Raw genomic sequence first — 15,262 nt, forward strand, 5'->3', positions numbered from 1 at the left:
CTAAAGAGATGTCTGTAGATTTATAGATATAGGAATACTCATTTTATATACATAAAAAAGTATGTGTGTATGCACACACATGCATTCTCTCTCACACACTCATTTAATCTCCGTAATCTACCCTGTGGAATAGACATTGTCCTCCTAGTTTCATAGAAGAAACTGGAGGCAAGGTTCAGAGAGATTAAGGCACGTGTTCAAGGTCCTACAGCAGAAGAGTGCTGAGTCAGACCCGTGGCTCCAGAAGAGCCTTGAACCCACTATGTAGTGTCCCTGGCAGAAAACGGTAAAGCACTTGTTACAGACGTGAGTCCTTTTCCCATATTTTCTAATTAAATTTATTTCATGTATTTGAATTGAAATTGAAGGCTGAGGCTTCTTGTTAAAAATATTCTAGAAGGCTGAGGCTTCTTGTTGAAAATATTCTAGAGGGGGTCATCTGATTTTGTAATTTCCACCCCAGAATTTTTACAGAAAGTCTTCTGTTTGTTAGTTTGCAGACTGAGACCTGTAGTCCCCCTTGGTGCTGTACTTCAGTTGTGGTCAGTTCATTCTTAAAAGCAGTCAGAGTCCTTGCTGCCACAGCATCAGCTTCTTACCCTCTCCTAACAATAATTGTGAGGGTTAAAGTTCTAGTGCAGGAAGGCCTCAGGTGTTGGCACGTAGATGCCGCAAGGAGACCTGCTGTGACATGGTGGGACTGGCATCAGAAAACTCGCCCTCTGCTCCTGGCTGTGCCCTGGATGTTGTGAGAGCTGTGGGCTCAGGGCGCTCAGAGTCACCCATACTCTGCAGGCAGGACAGCCCGGGCACAAGCGCAGGTGCCTCTGTGCTCCTGGGAGCCATCCACGTGGCCCCAGGGCGGAGTGTGAGAGCCTTAATCCTGCAGCTTCCTCCTCTTTATACCTCAAGGGATTTAAGGGAGGAAGAGTTAAGAAAATCAGTCCTGTGGTACCTGAGCAGTCCCCTTGACTTTTCTCAGGTAGAAAATTCGGAAATGAAAATATGTTTTAAAGGCCTTTTAATCAGTTTTCACGTGCATGAACTTTCCTTACTGTGTGTAATCCTGCTGTATACTACTTTTGATCTGATTATGGAGTGGTTGGCAGTTACCTCCAGTAGTTAGATACTTTTAAAATCGGTAGGTATCTGAAGCAATGCAAAAGTCATCCCAAATGAGGAACAAAAACACCGAAGGAAGTTATTAATTCAGTCAGTCCTCAGATACATTTGCGTGCCTCCTGTGCTGTCTCAGAACTGAGATTGAGGAAGAGCTTGACAGGCCCAGCTCACACTCACCCAGGAATGCTGATTGCGTGATCATACAAGCCTGAGCCATAGTTTGAAATTTCTTTTGTCAAATTCTGTTCAGCACAACCCAAGCATCTCCTTAAATTTTTTTTTAATGAGCAGAGTCACTTCTTATAAATACAGCTCATTCCATTTATTACATAAAACATAAAAATGAACCCCCCACTGTTGTCTTGTCATTTAATTTTCATTCATTTTGATATCTAAAGCTCTAAAAAGTCTACTTCATTTTAAACTCCCAGTAACTTATTACAGTTCTGTATGTCAGTTATATCATAACAGGAAGGGAAAAAAAACCTCCAATGATGTTTTTTCTTAAAAACTGATTTATACGAAACCACTGTAACAGACATTCTGTTAATGTCTAAATCATCTTCCTGAAGTAAGTAATGATTCTCTTCATGGGTAAATATTTTTACAATGAAATTTTTAATGTTTCTGTATAAGGTGATATTTTTGTTCATAAGATATTCTGAAGAAAGTTGAGGAATGTTACTTTATTTCTAGTACATTGCAAATGGCTTTAACACAAAATGTTGAATTTTATTATCTTAAGGTGTACCCATCTGAAGAACCTTAAAACATTTAATTATAGTTAATGTCAATATTTACTGCTAAATTTTTTCTTACAAGTACAGACTTTTTATATTTCTGTTTAAAAGATCACATACTCAATTATTTGTGATAATTTTACTTTTTCATCAAATGTCGCTGTTTCATTGTTCATTGGACAGGAGAGGAGCCCTGTTTTACTTGCTGTTTTTTGTTCTATCTGTAATTGACTATTTAACTTGTGCAACTCGTTTTTGTTAATTTTTTTTTTTTTGGCTTAATTTCTTTTAGAAACATGTCATTCAGGTTTATCAAAAGGTAGGATTTATATATACACATTTTTTTTTCAATCCTCACCCTGAAATGGCTCCTGCAATTAACATCAGGTTTGGCTTTCTAGCCCTGTTTTTTTTCCTTAAACACTAAACTTTCTGCTGAGAACTAAATACTTCTTTGAAAGGAAGCTGGAAAGAAAGAGATTAACTCTGTCAGGCATTTTTAAAGGGACTGTGGCACCCATGTAACAAGAGGCCTACGCATGCTCTGTGCATTTTCTTCCTTTGGTAGAATTATTTAGCATCCAAATAATTCTGTCTTCATACTAATAACACTTAGCATGCTTCTGTTTGAAGAATGAGATGTTCAGTAACAATGTGCAATTCACGATTAGCCTCACGCATGCAGACGGTAAGTGGTGACTGTGTTAGCTGTCATCTTTTATTTCATGAAGGATTGCATCAGCAAAAGGCTTTAAAATGACAGATAAATCAGCTAATATCCTGATACTGGAAATAAATGTGAAATTCACACCTACAACCTCATTTGTTGGGGTTTTTCAGAAATTAAGATGTGGGCAACTGTATAGCAGAAGCGTTTTAATATTTTCCAAGAGTTGAAGAGTGAATAGTATTGTTTCTAAAAGGCACTTTCCACCAACCTCTGAAGAAAGTATGTCTCATTTTTACTTAAAGCACTGTCGTAAATGTTACTCTTACTAGGTAGGTAGTTTTTTGATGATGACACTCAAGAGACCAGAGCATTGCTCACTGTCTCGGGATGCACACACCCTTGAGGGAAAAGCTGCCACTGCAGCCACGTCGGGCCTGCTCCTCTCAGCTCACCAGCGGGCCAGCTTATGGGTTTTTATGTGGAGGCCACCAGTGGGTCACGGAGAGGCTTTGTTCACGTGAGCTCTTTATCAGAAACCGTGGGAGGAGTGCTTTCTTCCTGTGGGAAACTCCACTCCATGATTATTTAATTGGAAACCCACTATACTTTGGGTAGTGATCAAAAAGAACACCTCCAGTTGAAGGCCGTGAGTGTGCGCAGATTCCAGAGCTGGGCAGGAATACCTGTTGTGTATGTGAAGCAGGTGTGCAGCCAGCCTCCTGCACGGCCTTCATGAACACATGGGGATGGCCTCTGGCAGAGTCACACCTACAAGAGTACGAGTTTTAATAAGCTCAGCTGGTGACCCAACAGTGCTTTGGATTTGTTCATTTTATACTGTCTGTGTTTGTATTTGGGTTGGTCATGTACTGGTGTGTAAGATATCTTTTCTCTTTCCCACTTCTCTGTGCTTCTGCATTCTATTCATTGAGGCTTCCAACTGAATATGAGAGGAACGGGAGATATGAGGGCTCAAGGTGAGGGAAACTATTTTTACTTAAAATATTTTATAGGTATTTACCTCATTTCTGTGGCAGAGGCAACACCCTTTTCTGAACGTTCTGCATCTGTCCCTGCTCCAGGTGGAATTGCTTAGTGCCACCAGCAGTATGTGGTCAGGAAGCATTGCTGCTGCCGTTGGCACCTGGCAGCCACATGAGGGCGCTGGAGTGCTGCAGCCACCTGCTGGTGGAAGCCTCTGGTCCCAGCCCCACCTGGGTTCTCACTGGTGTTTGGGTGTTAAAATATGCATTCCTAGGCATAGGAACGTGGAATTGCCATTTGAAAACTGTGACCAGGTAGCCTGGACCTCAGCAGCAGATCAGCCAGTGGCCTAAAGCCATTTCAAATATAGATGCTGTTTTGGGACTACAGTTACATAAATTTGAACATTAAGTGTAATTTTTCCTCTTTTTCTTTTTAATATTTGTGAACTCAAAGCTGAGCAGAAGTGACTTTAAGTTTGATATTAAGTTGACTGTGTTCCTTCCTTTACCACCTCATTGTTCCCCTTCCCTTTCCTAAGGCAATAGTGCACAACTTAGGTTATTTCTGTTTCAAAAATTTGAACGAAAACTTCATGCCATGGATTAGTTTTCTTTTGCGAGACACCTGTATATCCCCTTGTTCAAATGTAAATGTTCCCTTATGCTTTTGAAATAAATTTCCTTTTGTAATTTAAAAAAAAAAAAACAAAACCGCATTCCTCCTGCCTGACCTCTCCTGACCCGAGGTGAGGTCTGGGAGTCTGGAGCATTGTCGACCTGGTGAGAACTCCTGGCATAGTTCTAGTCTCAAGGAAGGAAAGCAGAATATTTAGGAGAATTTTTTTTTTTGGCCGCGCCATATGGCTTGTGGGATCTTAGTTTCCAGACCAGGGATGGTACCCCGGCCCTGGCAGTGAAAGCACCGAGTCCTAACCACTGGACCTCTAGGAAATTCCCTAGGAGAATTTTCATATCTCAAATTAGATGTCCTTTTTTTTTTTTTTAAGAATGATTATGTAGGGAATTAAGTGGTTAGGACTCTGTGCTTTCACTAGGTCCCAGGTTCAACCCCTGATCGGGGAACTAAGATCCCACAAGCTGTGCAGTGCGGCCAAAAAAAAGAATGATTATGTAGTTGAGTGTTTTGCTTTTAAATTTTCTGTACCTGTCATTGCATGGGTCTGGCGGCGGGGGGAGTCACCAGCTGGGCTCAGGACTCTAGATTTCTTCCACTTGTGCCCTTTCTTATGACAGTCGCCACCATGCTGTTTCAGGTCCTTGTTAGCCCATTTCCTCTCTTCCTGGTCTTTCTAAAACACAGCTCTGATCATGACTACCCTGAATGAAAACCTGCAGCTGCCCCATCGCTTGGCCAACCGTGTCCATATGAGGCCCTGTGTGGCCTCAGCAGCCCCAGTTTCCCCCACACACAAATCCCTCAGTTGAGGCAGAAGTTCGGGGTGAGAGTCAGGCAGCATCCCCCCGCCTGCCCTTGAGCAAGTCTAGCTGCCCTGAGCTTGTCTCCCCAGCCATGGTTGGGAGGGACTAACAGAACCCACCTCCTGGTGTGCTGAGGATCAAGGGCTCAGTACATGCCAGCAGCTGTCTTGTGGGGTGAGACTGCGCCCTCAGCTCCAGCCCGTGGGTACCTTCGATTTTGCCCTCCACTCATTCTGTGCTTTCCATACCTCCTTGCCTTCCACCTAAGAGATTTCCTCTGCTCTAGACACAGACTTTCTCCCACCTCTGTCATGTTGAAATCCCGTGGTCTCTTGTAGGTCTTCTCAGATGCCATTGCCCGCCCCGCCTCCCCCCACCCCTCCACCCCCGTCCTTGCCCTCCGCTCCACTCCTCCCTTCTCTTGCGCTCCTCCCTTCAGGCGGCTCCACCTCTCTGGGACTCTAGCTGACGGCCCCTGCCTTACCTGTGCTATTGTTGTTGCCTTGTGTTTTAGTCTTTCCTCCCCTGACCCCAGCTTAGAGAGCTTTTGCTTTTTTTTGTAACCTATTTAGTATTTAACAGCATTTTATACTTAGGAAGCTTTCAAACAGTTTTGGTAGGTGTGAACCAAACTGAATATTCTGTTAGCAGGTGGCTGACAGGGAGAGTTATATACACAGTAAAACCTACGGCCTGCTCTCAGCTCTGATGAATTTGCCATAGGATTGAGTGTATTGAACATACATACACTGTGAGTTTTTAATGCACAAGCCTGTTAGGTATTCACCCTCCTAATTGAGAATGTCAGTAACGGTTTGTGGCAGTAATGATTAAATACCGCAGAGCGGTGAGATGGTAGATGCCTGTTGGAGTTCCTGAGAGAGCCATGCCTGGGACCACAGCCTGCACCTTGTGAATCTGTACAGTTTGCATTCAAACTGGTCATTTCAGTGCTTGGCAGCAAGTAAGCCTCAACATTTCATTTTCCTATTTCAGTAGTAAGGTAGTGTCATCTAAGAATTCTTTTTAACTGTGAAATTGGAAGTTTAAATTAACAGAAGGAAAAGTGCTAAGGTGGTGGTAGGGGACTGAGAGAATGGCCCACCCCGTTACCTAGCTGTGCTTAGCATCTGGGGCTGTTTGCCGGGAAAGCGATTTTCAACTGTGTTGAGTCACTGGTTATCCTGAGTAACAGTTACAGTGGAGGTTATGATGAATTGAATCTTTTAAAATTGTGGTAGGAGGGCTTCCCTGGTGGCGCAGTGGTTGAGAGTCCGCCTGCCGATGCAGGGGACACGGGTTCGTGCCCCGGTCCGGGAAGATCCCACATATGCCGCGGAGCGGCTGGGCCCGTGAGCCATGGCCGCTGAGCCTGCGCGTCCGGAGCCTGTGCTCCGCAACGGGAGAGGCCACAACAATGAGAGGCCCGCGTACCGCAAAAAAATTGTGGTAGGAGAAACAGCCAGGCCGAGCAGACCTGGTGGCTGGGCTGCTGCCGCCACCTCCCTGAACTGGCCTGTGAAGGGCCCTGCCGGCACCTTGCCGCTGGCAGCCAGCCTGGATGGCACGGGCTGGGCTCTGGAGACGTGCTCAGCTAGCCTCCACTTCGCCTCCTCCCAAGGGTTCTGTTTAACACATTACTTCCTTAGTTTTCACCGGATGACTGGTGGAGACTTTTCGGCCAGGTAGATTTTTTACATCTGTGGCTTATGATTGGGACTGGAAGGGGGTTGTGGAGAAATAGGTGAGTACTTCTTAGCAAAGGAACAGACTACCAACCATGAGCCCATGCAGGAAAAACGCGGAAGTCATTTATTATGCTGTATTGAAGACGTTGGTCGTGAGCTGGGTAGAGGAGAAGAGGTGGGTTTTCCTGTGCAATTAAGAATAAACCTGCCACTGTGCCTTTCAGTCGCAACGTATCTGCTGAGCAAAAGGAGGAAAATAAAGAAGCAAAACCTCGTTCCCTGCGCTTTACCTGGAGCATGAAAACCACTAGTTCCATGGATCCCAATGACATGATGCGGGAAATCCGCAAAGTGCTGGACGCCAATAACTGTGACTACGAGCAGAGAGAGCGCTTCTTACTCTTCTGTGTCCACGGCGACGGGCACGCGGAGAGCCTTGTGCAGTGGGAGATGGAAGTGTGCAAGCTGCCAAGACTGTCTCTGAACGGGGTCCGGTTTAAGCGGATATCAGGGACGTCCATAGCTTTCAAAAATATCGCTTCCAAAATTGCCAATGAGCTAAAGCTGTAACCCAGTAATTATGGTGTAAATTAAGTAGCGATTTAAAGTGTTTTCCTGAACACTGATGGAAATGTATAGAATAATATTTAGGCAATAACGTCTGCATCTTCTAAATCATATTAAAATATAAGGACGAGAGCACGCCTGGGAGCGAAAGCTGGCCTTTTTTCTACGAATGCACTACATTAAAGACGTGTGACACGTGTGCCCTCTGTCTTATTTCCATTGCCCTGAAAGTCAGCGTGTGACATCCATCTCCACGTGCCTCCTGTCTGTGCGGGTGTGAGAGTGGACGGTGTGTGTGTGAAGTAGTGCTACGGAAGCATCTCCTTACACTGGCAACCAGAGTTGTTACAAGTACCTCTGTGGGAGATTATTTGGTGCTAAAACATTAAAATTGCCAAGGAGGAAAATACTGAATTACTACTAAGAATTAACTTTAAGACTAGTTGGTAATTAATGCAGGTTTACAGTTCATGCCTGTGGTTTTGTGTTTGTTGTTTCGTGTTTTTTTTTTAGTGCAAAAGGTTTAAATTTATAGTTGTGAACATTGCTTGTGTGTGTTTTTCTAAGTAGATTCACAAGATAATTAAAAATTCACTTTTTCTCAGTAAAATCTTGCATTGTCTCCTAATACTGTATTTAAGACTCAGATTAAGGCAGTGACTTAAAAGTATGTGTTTTTGCCTCCACCACCAAGTTGAACAAAAGCAAATGGAAAGTGTGCGAAGGCCGGGCCACTTTTTCCTTAGCGTGGATCCCAACATTTTGTGATTTGTAGCATCTTTTTTCCCCAAAGGCAATAAAGGGAGAAGATGGCCCTCCTGGTGACCTGAGCAGGATGGGAGTTGGGAGTGGCTCTCAGCCTCAGCCTCGGGAGCCCCGGTGCGCCCCCGTGTGGAGAAACGCCAGGCCTTGGCAGTTCTGGGTTTGTTCTCCATGAAGTACGTAATTTTCCTCTCTTGTTCTTTGTGATTCAGTACCTGAATTAGACTCACAGCTGTTTCCCAACATCTACATGGTTACGTAAAGAGGATAATGAACTCATCAGTCAGTTTGATGCTTTAATCTCACCGGGATATTATCACATTTATTGGTGTGCTGTTTGGGTTCTGGGTTTGTCGGTGGTGGTCCAAGCATGAAAGTCTGGACAGTCACGCAGTCACCAGTACTTACTGTCTGCCACGGGCAGAGCACTGTTTGGGGTGTTGGGGATGCACCCCTAGCCTCTGAAAGCATATGTCCTAACAGGAGAGCAGTCAGTACGCAATAGTACAGTATCTAGTGTGGAACAAAGTGGTAAGTGGCATGAACAGCGTCCCAGGGCAGGGTCAGGCGTTCCCGAGGTCCTGGGGCTCGGGTGGGGAGGGGTGCAGCAGAGTGGCTGCGCGGGAGGCGTCCGCGCACGTCTCCCGGCAGAGGATCTGGCCGAGGCCGGAGCGCAGCCGCGAGCTGGAGCAGAGTGGAGGGCGTTTGGTCAGGGTGCCAACTGGGCCACGGAGGCGATGCAGATGTGTTTTCACTCCGAGATGGGAGCAGCTGGGGGGTTCCAACAGGAGGAGAAGAGTGGCCTCAGGCTTTCAGACGCTTGTTCTGGAAGCTGTGTTGCGAATTCATCCCAGGGCGTGAGGAGAAGCCAGAAACGCCATTTGGAGGCTGTCGGCCGTAATTAGGTAAGAGGTGATGCTGCCCTGGTGAGACTGGTTGGATTCTGGGTATGTTTTGAAATAAGAGTCAACTGCATTTACTCCTGGATTAGAAATGGGTAAGTGAGAAAAAGCCAAGGATGACTGTCTAGTTTTTGGCCGGAGCAGCAGAAAGGAGAGGGTTGCTGCCCATGAAACAGGACGGATTGTGGGAAAGTTTGGGGGTGGGAGAACAGGTTTGGACGCATCGAGTTTGAGGTACCTTTACACACAGGTGGAGACTGGGGAGAGACCCCAGGAACCCTCGGCAAGTGAGAGAAGCTCATCAGAGCAGAGGAGAGGACCAGTGCTGAGCCCCAGAGACAGTGCCTGGGGAGGCCGGGGAGAAGAGGTGGGCCTGGCGGGAGAGCCTTGTGGTGGGAGGAGTGCCAGGCCTGTGGTCCCCAGCCAGGGTCAGGGAAGGATGGAGGGGTCAGTGCCCTTTGACCTAACAATAGAGCCGACCATTTTCACCTTACTGGTGCTTTCAAACCTTTGTGATTACGGGGAAAAAAACAAAACAAGTCCCCTCCTTTTTTCACTTGAGGCATTTTCCTTTCTCCTCCAGACCCATCCCCTTTCAGCATGCACCTTTCCGAGAGCTCAGTGTGCACGGCTTCCTGTGCAAGATGGCCCTGCAGGAGCTGCGGGGGTGAAGCGGAGCTCTGCCAAGCAGAGGTGTGGCTGCAGCCGAGTTTCTTCTGATCCTGTTGCCTTGGACGTGTTTTAAATTGTTTTCAAGGACAAATTAAATACTAGAAGTTAAACTCCTTTAGGAGAAATTAGTTTACCACGTGCCCTAATGAAATGGCCACTGTTTATACAGACACAAATGTTCATATTATTTTTGATTGCTTATTTGTCATAAGCCATATCTGCATCTTAATATGTTACTGATCCAGTGAGAAATTGTGTGTGTTTGTAGTACCAGTATTCACCTGCAGAAGTCATCTGAACTGGTTGTATGCAAAAGGCTCTATTGATGAAGGTTTGAGTTTAGTGGCAGCATAGGTAGTGTTACATTTACTGACGTTAAAACATGAAATCTCATCCATTACTGAGGGGCCCATGTCCTTCCTTGAGATACTACATCCTCAGGATATGGCATTTTTATTCTTCATACAGTGAATTTTTTTTACTTTATTTGGCTGCGTTGGGTCTTAGTTGCAGCATGTGGGATCTTTTGTTGCGGCACACAGGCTCTTTGCAGCACATGGGCTTCTCTCCAGTTGTGGCACGCGGGCTTCAAACCACACAGGCTCAGTAGTTGTGGCACACGGGCTTCAAACCACACAAGCTCAGTAGTTGTGGCACACGGGCTCTCTAGCTGCACACATGCTCCAGAGCGTGGGCTCTCTAGTGTGGCCCGCGGGCTTCAGAGCTCACGGGCTCAGTTGTAGAGTGCAGGCTCCAGAGTACGTGGGCTCTCTGGTTGAGGCACACGGGCTCAGTAGTTGTGGCACGTGGGCTTAGTTGCCCCGTGGCACGTGGGATCTTAGCTCCCCAACCAGGGGTCGAACCCATGTCCCCTGCATTGGAAGGCAGATTCTTAACCACTGGACCACCAGGGAATTCCCCTATGGTGAATTTTGAAAGGGAATATTCTAGAGTACTTTGATTACTTGAGACAAAGCCACACTTTTTTCCTCATTTACTTCCCTGGAATCCCTCAGAAGTGAGGTGAGGTACCTGGCGAGGCAGTACTACTGGCTTTATTTACCTGACAATCCGAGTGTTGTCTTACTCTTGAAAATAAGGCTTGTCTTCCAGTTAGGTCGACTTTCCTCTCACCTAGATCAGGCAGATCAGAGGAACCAAGACAGCGTTTCTTAGTGACGTGCCTTGTTCGCAGGCTGTCCTTCCGTTTCTAAAAGTGAAGACCCGTGCGGAAAACTGTGAAGAAACATGACTAACTTTCAGAAGCACAACTGTGATCGCTTCCACAGCATATGTTTCTCCAAAAGTCTAGAGAACGATGATGTTTAAAAGAAAAATCTCCCTCCATGTGCAGTATGAACAAGTTACTGTTGCTGTGGAAACTGTCCCTAGAATACCCTCTCCCAGCAGTTCTTGCTCAATGAGTGATGCTTGGTGACCGTGGGATCCACGGGGCACTGGTGGTTTCCGTGAGCAGCATCAGGGGGACACGGGGACGTGGGAGGCATGTCTGTGAAGCGCTGTCTCTTCTGGTCTGGCTCAGGCAAGAGCGGCAGCAGGAGGGAGGGCTTGGATCAGAGGGTCCGAACTTGGCTTTTTTGGGGTTTTGTTGTTGGGCTGTTTTTTGTTTTTTATTACTAATTTGCCATGGGACCCTTTAGTCAGCTCAGCAGCCACTTCCGAATGGGGAGGGAAATGGTTGCTTTTGAAGGGAGCAATGTAAAGAGGGTGACATGCCTTGCAGGTGTCCTGACAGTGCACAGGTGATCAGGTGTGACTGTCCCCGAGCGCAGACCCCGGCTGTCCTGGCCAGTCCTCGAGGAGGCCAGAATCCAACAGCTTCCTGAGTTGGTCTTGGTTTGCCACGTGGAGAGACCAGAACCCAGCCAGAGGTGATGCTTCCTCACAGGCAGTGCTCGCTGCGTGGCGCGGTGGCATCCCAGTGTGGCTGCCCGGCCGCTGGTGAGATTGGGGGACATGTGACAGAGCAGCATCACAACCCTCAGGAGTCAGAAAGTGGGACTTCCCTGGCGGTCCAGTGGTTACGACTCCACATTCTCACTGCTGGGGACCCGGGTTCAATCCCTGGTTGGGGGACTAAGGTCCCACAAGCTGTGTGGCACAGCAGGGGGGAAAAAAACACAAGCAGGACATCTGGGCCAGACTTAGGTCCCCAGGGAAGGGAGCTCACCTGGTGAGGAGGAGATGTGATGTGTGTGGAGAATGGGTTGTGGTGGGAGAGTCCGAGACCTTTCTTTGTGTCTGGGCCAGACTCGGGGGTGGCTTTAGGGCCCGGAACAGATAGCAGGGTGGGCATTGCGAGGAGGCCTTTGTGAACTCAAAATAAGACAGTCCTCTGCCAGTAGGGGAGCCCCTGGCCACAGCAGGGGCGCTGAGCCTGTCCCTGCTAGTTGCTGCAGCAGGGTCTGCGTGTCCAGGAAGGCTGGGGCAGGGCGGATTCCGAAGCAGGACCTCAGGATTCCCTCTAGACAGACTCAGAGCCCTGTTTAAAAGTGAATTGGGCAGCGTGGCCTAGAGGCGTACGCCCTTGACCTGGGCAGCCTGGTGTCCAGATTCCAGCTTCTGAACCTCAGGTTTCCTCCTCAGAAAGTCAGCATGTTGTAAGAGTATCTCACTCTGGGTTGTTGGCAGGGTCCACCAGGCAGCCAGTGCAGAGCAGGACGCCTGGCAGGCGTCTGGAAGTCAGCAGGGCGCACAGGCACAGGTCCTTTTAAAGAAGAACACCAGCCAGTCCTCTTCTCTTCCTTCCCGGCTTGTCCAAGGCACAGAAGTCCTTGAACAGCACACTCTGGCTCTCAGGAGGGTACACTGCCCTGCCAGCATAGACCTCATAAGGACATTCCCCCAGTGTCTAAGGTGTAGAGTTCTGGGCTCAGAACCTGCTGTTAGGAAAGTTGACAGGCCTGTGCCACCACCTTCCTGGCCGCAAGCCTTTGCCGGTGTCCCCAGAGGACAGGGAGGAGCAGCAGGCCTGGTGTGAGCGCGCAGACAGGAAGCCGACAGCGCCGCCTCCACCGAGGCCGGCCCCGGCCTCTGCAGGCCTGCTTGCCCAGCCCCGCCCTCTCACTGTCTGCTGCTCCTGCCGCCCTGAGGTCAGCGTCACTCACAGATTTGTTCTGTCCCTCGTCTCCTGCCCTGACTAGAACGTAAGCCCTTTTCTTGATGTAACCCGGGTACCTGGAGTAGTGCCTGGGACACGGCACAAAATAAGTATTCATTGAGCGATGAGGATCAGGGTGGTGATGGAGCGCGCGCAGGAGAGGTCTGGAAGGCACAAGGCAGCTACCTGTTCATGAGTTTCCCCTGTAGCTGCCTCTCCCCCGACGGCCCAGGCTGAAACAGGCAGCAGCTGTGGGAAGCCATGTTTGGTCTGTACAAGGCCCATCCTACTTGGTGTCCAGCAGCTCTCCAAGCCTTTCCTGTTTTACAGACGAGGCCCAGAGGTGGGATGAGAATGGAGCCCACAGTCCAGGTGACCGGTGCACTATTCTCTTCACCCAGCTGCCTGTATAACCGATGCCCATATGGTGTCATTCAGCTCAAGTGGGGCTCAAACCGTGCAAGTTCCTGGGGATGTACAGGAGGAGGCCCAGCATCGCATGACATTTGCAATCAGATGTGAAACTGCAAGTTGAAACGCTTGGCTTAGCACCATACTCTGTCCCACGCCACAGAATCGCTCGGTCAGTGTAGCGTTTGGATTTCAGGCCACTGAAAGAGTAGCGGCCTGAAGGTCGGCAGTGGGTGTGAGCTGTGTTCAATCAGGTGGCCCGTCAGGTTCGCTTGCGTGTTAACAGTGGCCCCCGCTCTGACTGCTTGTCATGAGCAGGAGCCTCCCACAGAGCAGGGTCACCTTGGGGTGGAGGCCAGACCACGCTTGCCGAGACGACCTGGATCTCTTGGGGTGAGGGCAGGGGAGACTGGGGGCCATGTCGGGCACTTCTGATGCCATCGGCGTTGGTTTGGTCGCCTTGCTGATTTATTTTGTTTTTTGTGGTGGTTTGTGTGATGGGGCTGAGTGGTTGCACATTCTGAGGTTCTCACATCCTCTCCCAGCTCCCTGGATATTCATTCTTGTGGTTTCTAGTTATGGTGGTAATTAGAGGCCTTCCTGGGGGTGTCACCAAGAAAAGAGACGACCGATCATACCACGGCTCTTGCCTGTGCCATTTGTACGTTCCTGCTCCCTCTACATCCCACGCACTTAACCCATCTCTGAGTGTTATTTTAAGCCAGAATCGTCCCTCACGCAGAAGGGAAGTCTGCAGTTGCTCATCAGGAACTTCTCTGGTTTCTGCTGGGCACCTCCAGTGCCAGAGGGCTGCGAGGAGTTCGGGCTGGTTCTGCGTTTTCCGGATGCACAGCAGCTTCCTGCACCACCCTGGGAGTCTCTCCTACTCTCCTTGACTAGCGTTTAACTAGTCAAGGCTCAAGTATTTGAAGAAAAAAATTGTATTCCCTCCCTGAATTTTGCTTCTCTAAGTTAAACTGCCCCAGTTCTTTTCAGATGTTTCAGGACAAGATGTGAAGACTTTCTATCATTGTTTTTATGTTCATATATATATTCCTTCATTGACATTCATACTTGGGGGCGTTTAAGGTGGGACAGCTGCTCTGGAGGGCCCTGTGCTGAGCTCTGGGGATCCAAAAATAAGGCAAAACCCGTGTCCTCTAGAAGCACGTTCTCACAGGAAGAGGTACACAAACAGAACCTTGAAACCTGGTATGGCCAGCGCTGCAAGAAGGAACACCAGGGCTCGGGGCTAGCAGGAAGCCCAGTCTGGGTGGAGGAGGCACATAGAGATGACAGGTATGGCCTGAAGCCCCCCAAGTCTGCTCAGTGGAAGAGGAGGGCGTAGCATGTACAAAGGCAGGCACGGCGGGCCCATCCCATCTCCAGCTTGGGACATGGGTAAGGGCAGCAGTGGGTCTGGCGTGCTGCCGGACGGGCTTTCTTGTCGCCATCCCAATAAAGCACGTCTCAGACAATGCACCTCTGTTCTGTTGAGGGGACTTAGGGCCAACACTTCCTTAGGCAGTGACGTGGCAGGCTTCGGGGGAGAGTTCTGCTGCCAGACCAAATGAGACCCTGCTGCCCTGGGAAGCCAGGTCCCGGGGACCAGAGAGGAAGCATCCTAGTGTGGGGCACCTGGCTCACCAGCTCTTTGCAGAGCCGAGGCCTGCACCGACTTGCCACCCCTCTCGGGAGGGAACTACCAGCAGGCGTGGCGAGGTGGGAATATTTTCTCAAAGCGGCATGTTCTGCATGGAGGTAAGCTGGGAAGTAGGAGCATGTGCGGTCGGGTTCATTAGCGTGGCGCCAGGAGTCCTTTGGTAGAGGGTTCCCCTGAGAGCCATGTCCCAACACCAGAGCTGTGGGCTGCTCCTCCAGCCCCAGACGCACCCCATTCCCTGAATGCACTGTGCAGCCTGGGGGCTGCTGTGCTTGTCCCTCCTTGGCTCGGGTCCCCAGGCCAGTCTCTGCTTGTCCTTCAGCACCCAGCTCAGCTGCCACCTGCTGCCCACAGTCTTCAGTGTTCTCACCTGCAGCCCACCTGGCTTCTCTTTGTGTCTCTGGCCCTCTCCCCTCCTTCTTTGAGCTCTAGAGGCTTGGCAGGGGCTTGTCTCGTGGCTTGTCACATACCGACTTAGCCTGTGGGTAGAGGGTGGGAGTTCCTGTTACCCTGAAAGG

General features: G+C 48.9%; 1 protein-coding gene across 6 annotated transcripts in view; it reads left to right on the forward strand.

The window, feature by feature from the left end:
- MARK3 (microtubule affinity regulating kinase 3) overlaps nucleotides 1-7,823 on the forward strand; it is a 109,417-nt gene extending 101,594 nt beyond the window's left edge. For 3 of the 6 annotated variants that reach the window (XM_081227170.1, XM_081227172.1, XM_081227175.1), the window contains 3 exons: nucleotides 2,155-2,181; nucleotides 3,465-3,509; nucleotides 6,871-7,823. In XM_081227170.1, coding sequence (XP_081083296.1) covers nucleotides 2,155-2,181; nucleotides 3,465-3,509; nucleotides 6,871-7,216 — 418 coding nt within the window. In that variant the 3' untranslated portion in view covers nucleotides 7,217-7,823. The remainder of the gene's footprint in view (nucleotides 1-2,154; nucleotides 2,182-3,464; nucleotides 3,510-6,870) is intronic. The other 3 variants (XM_081227173.1, XM_081227174.1, XM_081227171.1) reach the window with 2 other exon arrangements.
- Nucleotides 7,824-15,262: the final 7,439 nt, after the last annotated feature.

Source organism: Mesoplodon bidens (genome assembly GCF_964165515.1).
Source record: "Mesoplodon bidens genome assembly, chromosome: 3".
NCBI classification, from domain to species: Eukaryota; Metazoa; Chordata; class Mammalia; order Artiodactyla; family Ziphiidae; genus Mesoplodon; species Mesoplodon bidens.